Here is an 11,769-nt window from a genome sequence, read left to right as displayed (position 1 = left end):
TTTATTATCTTCTTATAAGAGAAACAATAATATCATTACAGTTTGGTTTTTACATTGACAGAAAAGACAAAAAGGAAAGCATTTCAAATCCCACTTGACTTGAAAAACTAAAGCCTTTTAAACTGACAAATGTATGATTTGTGACATCCAGTTACTCACAATTGTTTAGGTTGTTTTTTGTCATGACAATTTGTAGTGAAATATAACAGAAAAGTGGAAGAATAACAACAAAAAGACGTATTTAAAAGCAAAATTCAGAACTTAGAGAAACACTCTGAAGAAAAGCACTCTGACGTTATTGCAGGGATTATTAAATGTCATCCTCAAACTCCAAATACAGGCACTTGGTGACATCTAATAAAAGGATACTTGAAGGAGTAAAGGTAATACATATTTCAAGAAGTCTTTACCAATTGAGCCCTTGTAAGAACTCCACATTAATCAGTTCTTTCTCTTCTTTTCCCAAATGTTACATCAAATAAACACAGGCACTTCCTATATTCATTCCTAAAATATAATACAAGACAGTACTTTAAGTGTAAAAGATACTAATGCATTAAATGAAGGCATCATGCCACTAAATTTCTAAAATTTCTTACAGTTAACCTTTAAGGAGAATCCTTCCCTCTAACAATTCTTCAGAATCTTGGCTTTAGCTGATGTGACCCAGTCCTGCAGACTCTAAAATAATATGATTCAAGCAATGGCACCCAAAGACCTGTAAAGATTTAAAACACTTTTTCTTTCATCACTTAGTGGAATTTGGGGATTGAATATACTGTCTAGGTCAGGAGACAGACGGTACAGAGGAAATTAGAAATCTTTCATTCATTGCTTCTGCAGTGGCTCTCTGGGTGTGGCACAGACTCCATCCAACACAGTCAAGTGAAATGAAGTCTTATAGACGACCCATGGAGAGGCAGTGACACCATAGCTCTAAAATTTTCTAGGATAATTAATTTTCTTCTATCCATTTAAAGCAACTACTGACATCATCAACACAGTGCTTAAGCATTCCTGGGGTGACATGGAGTAGAGATGAGTATTCTGGAGCTCCAGTTAAGAAAAGATGTGCATGAAAAACACCCGATTTTTCTATCGGGCACAAATAGTCACTTGTGTCCGCTAACCCAAAGAGAACCAAGAGATTCTCCTTCATCAGCCTCTGAACTATGTGCTTTCTAAATCCTGAGGCAGGCCCAGCACAGCGGAAATGTGTCACCTGAAAAGAGCCTGCAAAGAAAGGACTCCTTAACTCCCCTTCATACTTTGCAGGTTAAGCGGTTCTTACTCCTAGTTCCCTGACTTTCAAAGAAGAGCGTAGAGGCCCTATTCCGTTTTCATTTCTCAGTCCCCCACCTTGGTCGTTACCCTTCTTTGTTCTTTATTTTATTTTATTTTTTTTAAATTAACTTTTCCTTCCTTGCTCTCTTTCCTAGCCTGTTTCAGCCTCTCTGTGTTTCTTCTCCTCGCTGGTCCCGGACTCTTAGACTCGCCGGCGGCTGCCCTTCGCACCTTTCCTCATCCTTGCTCTCCCTGAGCCCCCTCATTTCATCCATCCCTTTCTAGGGCCTCCAGATTCCCTGGGCTGTTTGTTGATGAGAAACATTTGCTGCAGCGCAGACCGGAGTCCTGTGCGCAGCCCAGTGGCAGAAGAGGGCGAGGCTGAGAGAAAGGCTGAACTGGAGAGGGAGGCAGCCGATCCTCTCCAGAGCCTGCAAGAATGCGGCAGGGTGCCGGGAGCACCGGGAGGGACCAGATCCCAGGGGCCCTGGTCGGGGCTTGAGGACCTGGCCCGCGGGTGAATTTCCAGCCTCACGTGGCCGCGGAACAGGGGCGCCTGGAAAGCAAAGAGCGGGACCCTGGGGGTGCCCACTCCCAGAGTGGAACCCCCTGCCAAAGCGGGAAGGAGAGAGGCGGGAGCCGTGAAAGGGAAAAACCTGTCTCCACTGGCTGCGGAGCGTCGGAGAGCCTGGGGCGCTCCGGTGAGCAGCCGGGGGCGAAGCCCGCCGGGCGGTGGGCGAGGGACGTGTGGAGCTAGCGCTCGGCGCCTGTGGAGGGGCCGCCGGGGGGCGCGACGCGCGGGGCGGCGGGGGCTCTAGGTGGCCGGTGGCAGACCCCAGCCGCGGAGCGCGCGGCGGCCGCGGCTCGTGTGTGTACGTGTGTGTGTGTGTGTGTCTGTGTGTGTGTGTACGCGCGCGCGCGTGTGTGTGTGTAGGTGAGAAAGCGAGGGCCGAGCGTGAGTGTGAGCTAGGCACAGATAGAGCGCATGTCTCATCCCTGCGAGCAAGCAGGAACCGCTCCACCACCATCTTTTGCATGTGCAACATTTGCAGCCGGACAGCAAACCTCTCCCAGGGCTATGGAGACTGCAGGAAAAATCTCGCAGCTCGGGATGGATTGCTAAGGGAAGTCATAGCCTTAAACAGTCCAAACCTCTTTCTGGTTTTTTTTTTGTTGTTGTTCCGTTTGTTTTTAATTTTAGCGCCATAGTCCTCAATGCCTCTCTGAACGGTCTTTAGGAAGAGTGCGAGAGAAAGAGCGCGCGCCAGGGAGAGGAGAAAAGAAGATGAGGATTATTTGCAGACAGATTGTCTTGTTATTTTCTGGATTTTGGGGACTCGCCATGGGAGCCTTTCCGAGCAGCGTGCAAATAGGTAAGCTCTGATTCAGTGGGGTATGCATGTGGGTGGCTGTAGCAGATACCGAAAGTGAGTTAAATGAGTTGCTGATAAGCAATTTAAGGGAACATTCCGCGTCTCCTTTCTCCTCTTTTCTCGTCCTTTCTTCCCTTTATAAGGACTGCCTCTTTGGTGCTGGTTCAGTTAAAACAGCACAGAGAGGTTCTCAGTCTATACTCCATCCACCCTCAGTTTCATGTCGCTGAAGTAGGATTGCAATAAGTTGGGATAAAATCTCCGTGGGGTTTGATTGCATTTTATCTAATATCTCTTTTCGTTTCTTTCTCTGGAGTATGAAGGGATGTAGAGTTTCCTTAAACAAAACAAAACCCATCCACTCTTCCTCCTGTGCTATATAGGCAACAGCTTTCACTATTACAAGAAGACATTGTTTAGATTAAAAAAAGAAAGAAGACATTTACACCCTGACCTACTTGCCTTTGCTTGCTACCAGTTAACCGATTTCAAAATTATATCCCTTTCCTGGAACCTTTTCTTCTTTTGTTTTCCTCTTGAATTTTTTGCCCTTAATCCTCCCTCTGGACTCTATTTCTGGGGACCCTATCCGTCCTGCCCTTGGCTTTTTTTTTTTTTTTTGCTGTTCTCCCCTGTCTTTTGATGGGACGCAGCTATTGAATTCCTTCCAGCTAAGCCCAGCCTCACACTGCATCATTTCTCGTGGACAGTGCACAAAACGGGGCTAATTAGGCTGGGTCCAGGAACTGCACAAAAACAAAGTTCACGTCTCCCTTCTGATTTCCCTCTCACCTGCATGTCATCATAAACCTTCATTTCTGTATTTTAATGCAAATTGTCTTTTCTGCTCATCCGCATGCATCTTAGAAATGCCTGGAGCTGGCTTCTGTAGCAGTGTGCTGGGAATCATAGGGAGGGCAAGAGAGAGAAGGCAAAACACACTAAATGGTCTGTCTCAGAGGCCACTGTGATCATGACAAATTGGGACAGTAAAAAGCTGAGTTGTCCTAAAGACTGAAATACTAAACATACTCTTTAGAGACAAAAGGCAGTCTCCCAAGATGTGGCAGAGCTAGCTCCTTAATGTGTGTATTGGTGAATGGCCATGGATTTGACAGTGCTTAGTGCAGGTGTAATAATAGTTACAAGAGGGAACACTGAACGGGCTTTTTCTGCTGTTTTTGCTAGGTGGTCTCTTCATCCGAAACACAGATCAGGAGTACACTGCTTTTCGATTAGCAATTTTTCTTCATAACACCAGCCCCAATGCGTCAGAAGCTCCTTTTAATTTGGTACCTCATGTGGACAACATCGAGACCGCCAACAGCTTTGCCGTAACAAACGCTTGTAAGTAAAACATAAGTTGCAGATAAATGAAAAGAGAATTAAAATGGGGCAATAGAGTTCCTTTCCTCTGTATTATTACTGTTATTATATTTTAGAAAGACATTCAAGCTCTCCACAGTTTGCTGGTTAGAGAGGAAATCAGAGTTACAGACAAGATTTAGTCTCCAGCATATTTGGCTGGTTTTTCCTTCTCTTCCTTCCTTCTTCCCTCCCTTCATCTCTCCCTCCCTCCTCCTTCTCCCTCCTTCCCTTTCTTTCTTCTTTCCTTTTTCTTGAAATTACTTTCTCTTTTAACATTTCAGTATTATTCCTACAACCTTTATGTCAAGTTAGTGAAAATTGTACTCAGTCTTGGTTTTTTTTTTATTTCTTTTCCTTTGGTTTTTGTATTTGCTTTTGACTTGAGTGAGCATACATCTTGCTTTTAAAGAAGACACATGCTCTCTTACACTGATAAAGGCAATGGAAGGTTTGCTAACAGTGAGAAAGTGGGAAGTGGTGGTGTGGAGGATGTATATTCCACTAGGTTGGTTGACACTGCAGATGATCTGGTGATGTCACTTGAGGCTGCCCTGCTCTTATATTCTGGGTTGTAAATGTCTCTTGCTATCAGGTAATGTATATATCCTGTGGATATAACTCCATGGATTCTTACCTTGGTGGCAAATCATGTTAATCTCCAACCCACTGAAATCACATACTAACCCAGCTGGATCTATTATCCCCACAATACAATTAAGATTTGGTGATCTTACCTAATGTTATAATTAAACAGTTTTTCAGAGCTCCCCTGTGAAAATACTGTATAACATAAAGTAAAAATATAAGCAACTGTGTATTAATTTAAAAATCAATAAAATATGATCAATAGAGCATTTAGGTTACATTTTCACTTTTGAAGGAAATACATGTTTTCCATACCTCCTTATTTTTAGATGCTAATTTACTGCTTCTTAAAAGTTTTGTGTTAAGATAATTGTTATAGATTACGTAAGACATGTAGGAATAGTTTCTATATAAAGTTTTGCACAGTAATAATAAAATATTCAGTCTGCATTATATAATATTTTTAATATATCAGGCTGAGTATATTTTTATTTTGAAAGTACTCTTTCTATGTACAAGAAACTGTATTTTGAACAAACGAATTTGAAAACAAAGTGTTTTTATGTGTTAGGAGGATATTTGTTTCATTTAATTCATATATATCTGTGATTAATTCATCTAACAAATAACATGATCATGTTTCCTTAATTTTAGGCACCTAATCAATACTCTATTTTTGAACTTCATTTCATAAGGAAGTTAAAGCATTTGAATTTTTCTTTTAATCTACAGCAATTGTATTAATTTGCAGGAATGCTTTAGTTCCTTTGAGTACTATTTACTTTGAAAAATCACTTGTTTTATTTAGTAATAAGATTAATATTCATTATGAAAATAATTATATGGGAATTGTTTTTAAGCAGAAATGAACATAAATTAGAGCTAAGTTTATGGATAGCTATTTTTTTAAATGTCTTGTTATTATTTTTTCTTCCAAGTTTTGATAGAGATGTCAACATTTCAAATAGTTCTAGGTATAAAATATTTTCCGTAGTACATGAATTTTATCTGTTGATTTAAGTATTTTCCTTATGTCTCTCTTGAGATTTTGGCAACAAAAACACTACTGTTTAAAAATAATTTATGATTCAAATATATCTGAAGGTACTTTGTCTACAGTAAATTGCTATTTAAATATATATTTTTATTATTTAATTTTGAAAGACTTTCATAAAAGTGGAACTATATTAGTTTTATTTTTCTAGATTAGGTTCTTAAGTATTCTAAAGTTTGTATTCTGGCTTCCAGCTTTATAAACTACAGTGATAATTCTTTATTTTCTCCTTCCTCATAATTTGTTAATCTCATTCAGGTTAATTTTAGTTAGTATCATATTATTTATGTGATAAAAATGTTATATAGAATAAAATGTTAGTGACAAAGAACTGTAAACATAAAAATTGATAAGAAACTGTACACAGCATGAAAAAGTAGAAATAGGTATAAAATATACGTAGTATGCTGTTCTTTAACATGTTAGAATTGAGAAAATTGAAGCTAAGAAAACAAAGTCTGCTTATTTTGATTCCAAGTGTAATGTAAATAGTGGTATCATGTTTTTCATAATCACTTGTAATTGACTTTGTGTACATGTTTAAAGTATTAAAAGAAAAAGTTGTAAATAAGGGGAAAACATTTTCTAGTGAAGAAAGGAAAATTTTTGACAAATGAGTATGCCAAATGTCCTTATGAATATAAGTAGGATTTGGGAAAAATCAGTGATCAGAGAGTATGGGTCAGGTGATTGGTATTTGTTAAATGAACTGACCAAGAGCCTGCACACATGTGATATTCCAGTCTAATCAAAGGTGAAACATAAGCCATAAGTATGAGGCAACCTCATGTATCAAGCTCTATGCCTTTGGGTACAAAAGGTAAAAATAGTGTTCTAGAGAATTAACATGAAATTATTCCTCATAGCGATATAGACTAGATTTTAAAATCTTTAATGTTGTATTAAATATAAATGTATAATATGTGTTCAACTAGGTTTATTTTAAATATGATTTTCCTAAAGTGAATCCTTGTAAAACTGCGTAATCTAGTGTCTTTGTGAATGAGAACCACTGTATAGGATATATTTATTTTATGAAATATACACTTAAAAACTAAAAATAACAGACTAAGGAATAAAGAGTATTATTGGTCATCTACTGGATAAATGTAATTTAAGGTCAATTCTTCCGTCTCAGAATTAAAGTTTAAAGAATATTTTGGACAATCTAAACATTCTGCATATGAAGTTGACATACTACATAAATATAAACCCCAATAAACTCAAAATTTGCACTGTTGGGATAAATCTCAAGTTTCTGAAGGAGAATTGGGTTTATTTTAGCTTGTAACTTTTTATTTTTTTAACAGCATTTGTGTAAGATGAAATTAAAATGCTGTTCTGTTTTTAAACTATCCCCATTGTTGAAAAATCATACTTTGCCTAGTATAAAATTGAAATTACAAGAAATACAGATAATATAGAATTATGGCATATTTAAATAACAAAGTACAGGTGTAATAGGTAGCCCAAGTAGTCAAATATCAAAATGTAATTAAATATATACATTTATTTTCTGTAATCTATTCAAAATATGGGCTTTGGCAAATAGATATTAAAAAAAATAATTTGATGTGGACAGTTTTCTTTAACAAAATATTATGCATTTGACTCCAAATAGCTATCTTCACAAGCAAACATGCTAGTTAAATTGAGTATGTTCTCTGCAAAACATTTAAGACAACCTAAATTGAGGCTGTGTTCTTATATTTTTCTAATAGTTAATTAATAAAGATGTTTTTGCTTGGAGGATGATATATCTTAAATTTGGCCAAAGCAATAATAACCAAAATACTGATGTAGTCTATCATCAAGTTGTCTAAAAGATAAAAAAAAAAAAAAGAGAGAGATTGCAATTATCACTTTAGTTCAGTTATGTTTGAAATCCTGTAAAAGAGGCAGCCTCTTTACAATAAAACACAGAGATGTTCAGTTACTCAAATGATTCTTTTAATTTCAAATGGGTAGTATAAAATATATAATAAGATACATTAAGTAGTTATGTATTGTCACTTAGGTGAAATAGAATTTTTGTTGAATATTTCCAACTTTTTAAACTTGGATAGGAAAGACTAACTGGTTAATATTTTTGTTATCTTTTGTTATTTATTTTTTAATGATTTGTTTATCTTACTCACCTTTTCTGTCTAAAATCTGTCTATTCAGTGGTTTGCAACATGATGGATTGGAAAGTTGTAAATCAAGAATAGAATGCATATTATACCTTAGTAATGATGAAAAGTTCTTTTTTAACTTAAATATTAATTCTATTTGTGAAGGGTTTGGTTATTAACCCTAAATATCCAAGTTGAGTGCTACTTGTAAAAGTAGGTTAGTGTGTAAAATATACTTGTTTAGCTAATCTAAATATGTTTTAAATGTGACAGTATATCCAGTAGGGTCTGCAGGCATTTTTGCTTATATACTATGGACTGAATTCAAACATGTTGAATTTAAGGGTGCTGAATAATAAGGTCTTTTGGCTTTAACAATATTTAAATATTATATATCTTTCTTTTCAGGAACATGATACCCTAAAAAGGCATTCTAAAAGTATATATTGGACTGATATAATATTTTAAAAATGCTAAAATCAAAATTCTGATATTTTGACCTTCATAGTTGTTATAAGAAATATATTAGATTGAATATTGTTTGACTTTTGATTGTTTTTAGGAAAATGAGTTACTGTAATTAAGTTTCCTTATTTTGATTTGATAGCAAGATTCTATATTGATTTGAAATAATTACTTAGTTTTATAATATTATTTCCCCTTTTATCTTAATTTTCCATCATGAGATTGATGACAAAGATGAGTCATATTCCTGTGGCTTGGACCTTTCTTAAATGATGCACAATTTGCATTGATGTATTTCAAAATTGTCACAGGATTAAACTTCCATAAACCCATTTGAAAAAATTCTTTTTACTTTTTTTCTTATGAATTGTTCCAAGAGGTGTTATTTCTCAAAGAGGAACAATTTTTACTTTCTGACTTTAGGAATTATGTATATATCTTATTAACAGAATTTTACTAGTGTTCAAGAATTTAAAATTAGGAATAACTTCCATATACCTTACATTTTATTATAACACAGGTTTTATACTGTTTTTGTGTACATGATTTTATTTGACCTCAACTAATCTTGGAGTGAGCCTGTCTGAGAAGATAGTCATTATTTTTTAGGTAAGCCAGATTTGGCTCAAGAAACTCACTTGATTTGACAAAGACCATGTGGCTAATAAGTCACAGAGTTTAGATTTGAACCCAGTTGTTCTAGTCACTAACCTAGCACTTTAACCAGGAGACCATGGATGTGAAAAATACATCTATACTGAGATTACTTGAATCAAGAAATAAAGTAACTGTCTTTTTTTCTAATTTTATCGTAATATTTTTAAGAAAATAGGGCAACACATTTCTGGGCAACTTATTCATTAATCAGATGACAGTGAGGATGCAGCAAAGACTGAAGTCATATTTTGTAATGAATCTGCCCATTCACTCACTAGATTAGATAATAAACATAGTCACTTATTCATTAAACATGTTTATCAAGGACAACTGTATTTAAGACACTCTACTAGAAATGAAGATTGATATTTAGTCACTAAATCATATCTGACTCTTTTACAACCCCATGGACTGTAGCCCACCAGGCTACTCTGTTCATGGAATTTCCCAGGCAAGAATACTGGAGTGGGTTGCCATTTCCTTCTCCAGGGATTGTCCTGATCCAAAGATCCAATTCGTGTCTCCTGCATTGAAGGCAAATTCTTTACCACTGAGCCACCTTGGAAGCCCAGAAATGAGGATACTGAAAATTATGAGTAGTTGTTACCCTCAAGGAGCAATAGGAAATATATACAAGCCAATTATCACAGTTCAGTAAGACAAAGTATTATGACAGAGAAATAGAGTGCTGTGACAGAGATTAACACAGGAAGGAACATCAAACTTGGCATGCTGCCCTATGGGAGTTATTACCTGATCTGGGCTTTAAGGCGCTAGTTATTTGAAATATAGACAGAAAGGAAGGCACCCCTCGCCAAAGTAGTAGCACATGACAAGGCATCAAGGGATGGTGAGGCCAGGTGTGATTGAACCACTGAATGTGCTTTAGTCTGACTGTAGTACTGAGTGTGAGGGGAAGGAGAGGTGTGCTAAGGGGCGAAGCTTTGTAGATCCACACATGGGCTTGTAGCTCTTGTAAGGAAACTCTTTTGAATAAAAGGGGGACCTGTAAATGATTTAACACAACAGTGGCATAATCAGATTTATGTTTTATAAATAACAGGATGATTTCAAGAAGAAAAATGTACCAGAAGGGGGGGAAATGGGAAGGAAAAAACAGTTGTATTGAAGCAATACAACTTAAGATGGTAAGTTCTTGAATAAAATTGGAAGCTCTGAGACAAGAGCAAAGTAAATAGATCCATACAGAACTGTTGACAGAACGTAGTGATGATGTCTGTGTAGGCTGGTGAAAAGCAGTATGGTAAGAATTAAAGATGATTTCTTCAATTTTTAGTTTTGACAAATTATCAAAACCAAACTCGGAAGGGGCACACCAAAGAAGGAGCAGATTTGAATGAGGAAGGTGAGTTTAGTGTGGATATATGGATAAGGAGGCATTTAAAAGACATTTAAATGCAATACAGTTTTGGACATATGTATCTGGAGCTCTTGGGCTAAGTCTGAACTGAAGAGAGACACTGAATAATGACTGAAATCATGGATGTGGATGATATCATCCAGAGAGAGCAAAAGCAGTGAAAAGAATGCTGAGGACAAAATCCCAGGAAATACTAGTATTTCAGGGACAAGGAGAGAAAAGGAAACTGAAGGAAATGGGTCAGAGTTCAGAGGAAAGTGAGGTAAGAATAATTCATGGGAGCCAAAAGATAGGAAGAATTTCAAGTAAATAGTGATCTTTGATTGCCGAATTTTAATAACAAGTTGCAAGGATAATTGATCCTTAATATCAGTCTTTTCTTCTCTTTTCTTTAGTGTTCTTTTATATTTTGACTAGAAAAAAAAAGCAGCCTTTATGAATCCCACATAGATTCTATTAATGCATACTCTTTGTGTATAGTGGCCTAGAATATTCTTATAATTAGTGATAGGGATAATCTTTTCTGGACTTTTGATCCAGATGGGCCTGGATTTGCAACCTGATAGTGGGCCAGTTACTTGCACTATTAAGTCTCAGTTTCTTCATTCATTAACAAAAGACACATGTATTTTATGATATTAGAAAAGTGCTTGGAAAATATTTAGCCTATAATTATAACTCAATTAAATTTAGCTGTATTACATTTTCTGTCACATAGAACATTTATTTCTGAATCAGTGCAAAAATTTCAAGTTTATATTTCCTGTTTATATTTTGAAATGTAATTTGTGTTTTGAATAAATATATTTTATTTGTATTTCATGGGAATTTTTGACCTCTAACTTAATTGTTAATTTTAATTTATACACAAATCTAAATGCATATTTGTCTAAACTATTTCTAAGTCCTACAAGAGTATAACTTTGTTGGGAATCTTTGGACCATTTGGAGAAAGAATTGGTTCATGAATGGATTAAAGGGATTAATGGATTCTCCTAATTGTATACAACTGTGTGTTCTTGAGTGTGGCATGTGTGTATGCATGTATGTGTGTGTAAACAGAGAGACAGTCTAAATTTTTGAATAGCTTATCAATGAATTTCAGTCACTCTCACACACACACACACACAGCCCACAGCCCTAAAGGAGTTATACATAGATTAGATAAACAGTACTCCATTCCCTATCTTCTTCATTTCAAAAGCCAGTTGGATTTTCTTTTTTAAACTAACCAAGAATTTTTCCATAAACGTAGTCTCCGATAGCTTCTTCCTCATCATAGAAAATAATCAATGTGTCCTAGCTGGGAAAATGCTTGGTTTGGTATTCTGACTATTAAACTATCATTGTATTATTTTTATGTCTTGTCTTGACTATCAAAAGCACTACACATTCCACATCAACTCCTTCTATTTTTATCATGACTTGCCTTTTCCCTTAACCATCACCACTCCTGCAACAGTGTTCTTGAAGGTCACCAGTGATTTA

The 11,769-nt window shown here is 36.1% G+C and overlaps 1 protein-coding gene across 11 annotated transcripts in view; it reads left to right on the top strand.

Moving 5' to 3' along the window:
* The first annotated feature begins 1,539 nt into the window (after positions 1-1,539).
* The window catches only part of GRIA4 (glutamate ionotropic receptor AMPA type subunit 4), a 680,457-nt gene continuing 670,227 nt past the window's right edge, over positions 1,540-11,769 (top strand). For 4 of the 11 annotated variants that reach the window (XM_024975313.2, XM_024975316.2, XM_059874770.1 and 1 more), the window contains exons 1-2: positions 2,162-2,657; positions 3,846-4,004. In XM_024975313.2, coding sequence (XP_024831081.1) covers positions 2,570-2,657; positions 3,846-4,004 — 247 coding nt within the window. In that variant the 5' untranslated portion in view covers positions 2,162-2,569. Of the gene's footprint in view, positions 1,986-2,160; positions 2,658-3,845; positions 4,005-11,769 lie in introns of those variants that run through there. The other 7 variants (XM_024975308.2, XM_024975312.2, XM_024975311.2 and 4 more) reach the window with 6 other exon arrangements.

The sequence above is a fragment of the Bos taurus genome, chromosome 15 (assembly GCF_002263795.3).
Source record: "Bos taurus isolate L1 Dominette 01449 registration number 42190680 breed Hereford chromosome 15, ARS-UCD2.0, whole genome shotgun sequence".
Classification (NCBI taxonomy): Eukaryota; Metazoa; Chordata; class Mammalia; order Artiodactyla; family Bovidae; genus Bos; species Bos taurus.
The sequence above is the reverse complement of the archived record's forward strand: the minus strand, read 5'-3'. Positions and strand labels throughout refer to the sequence as shown.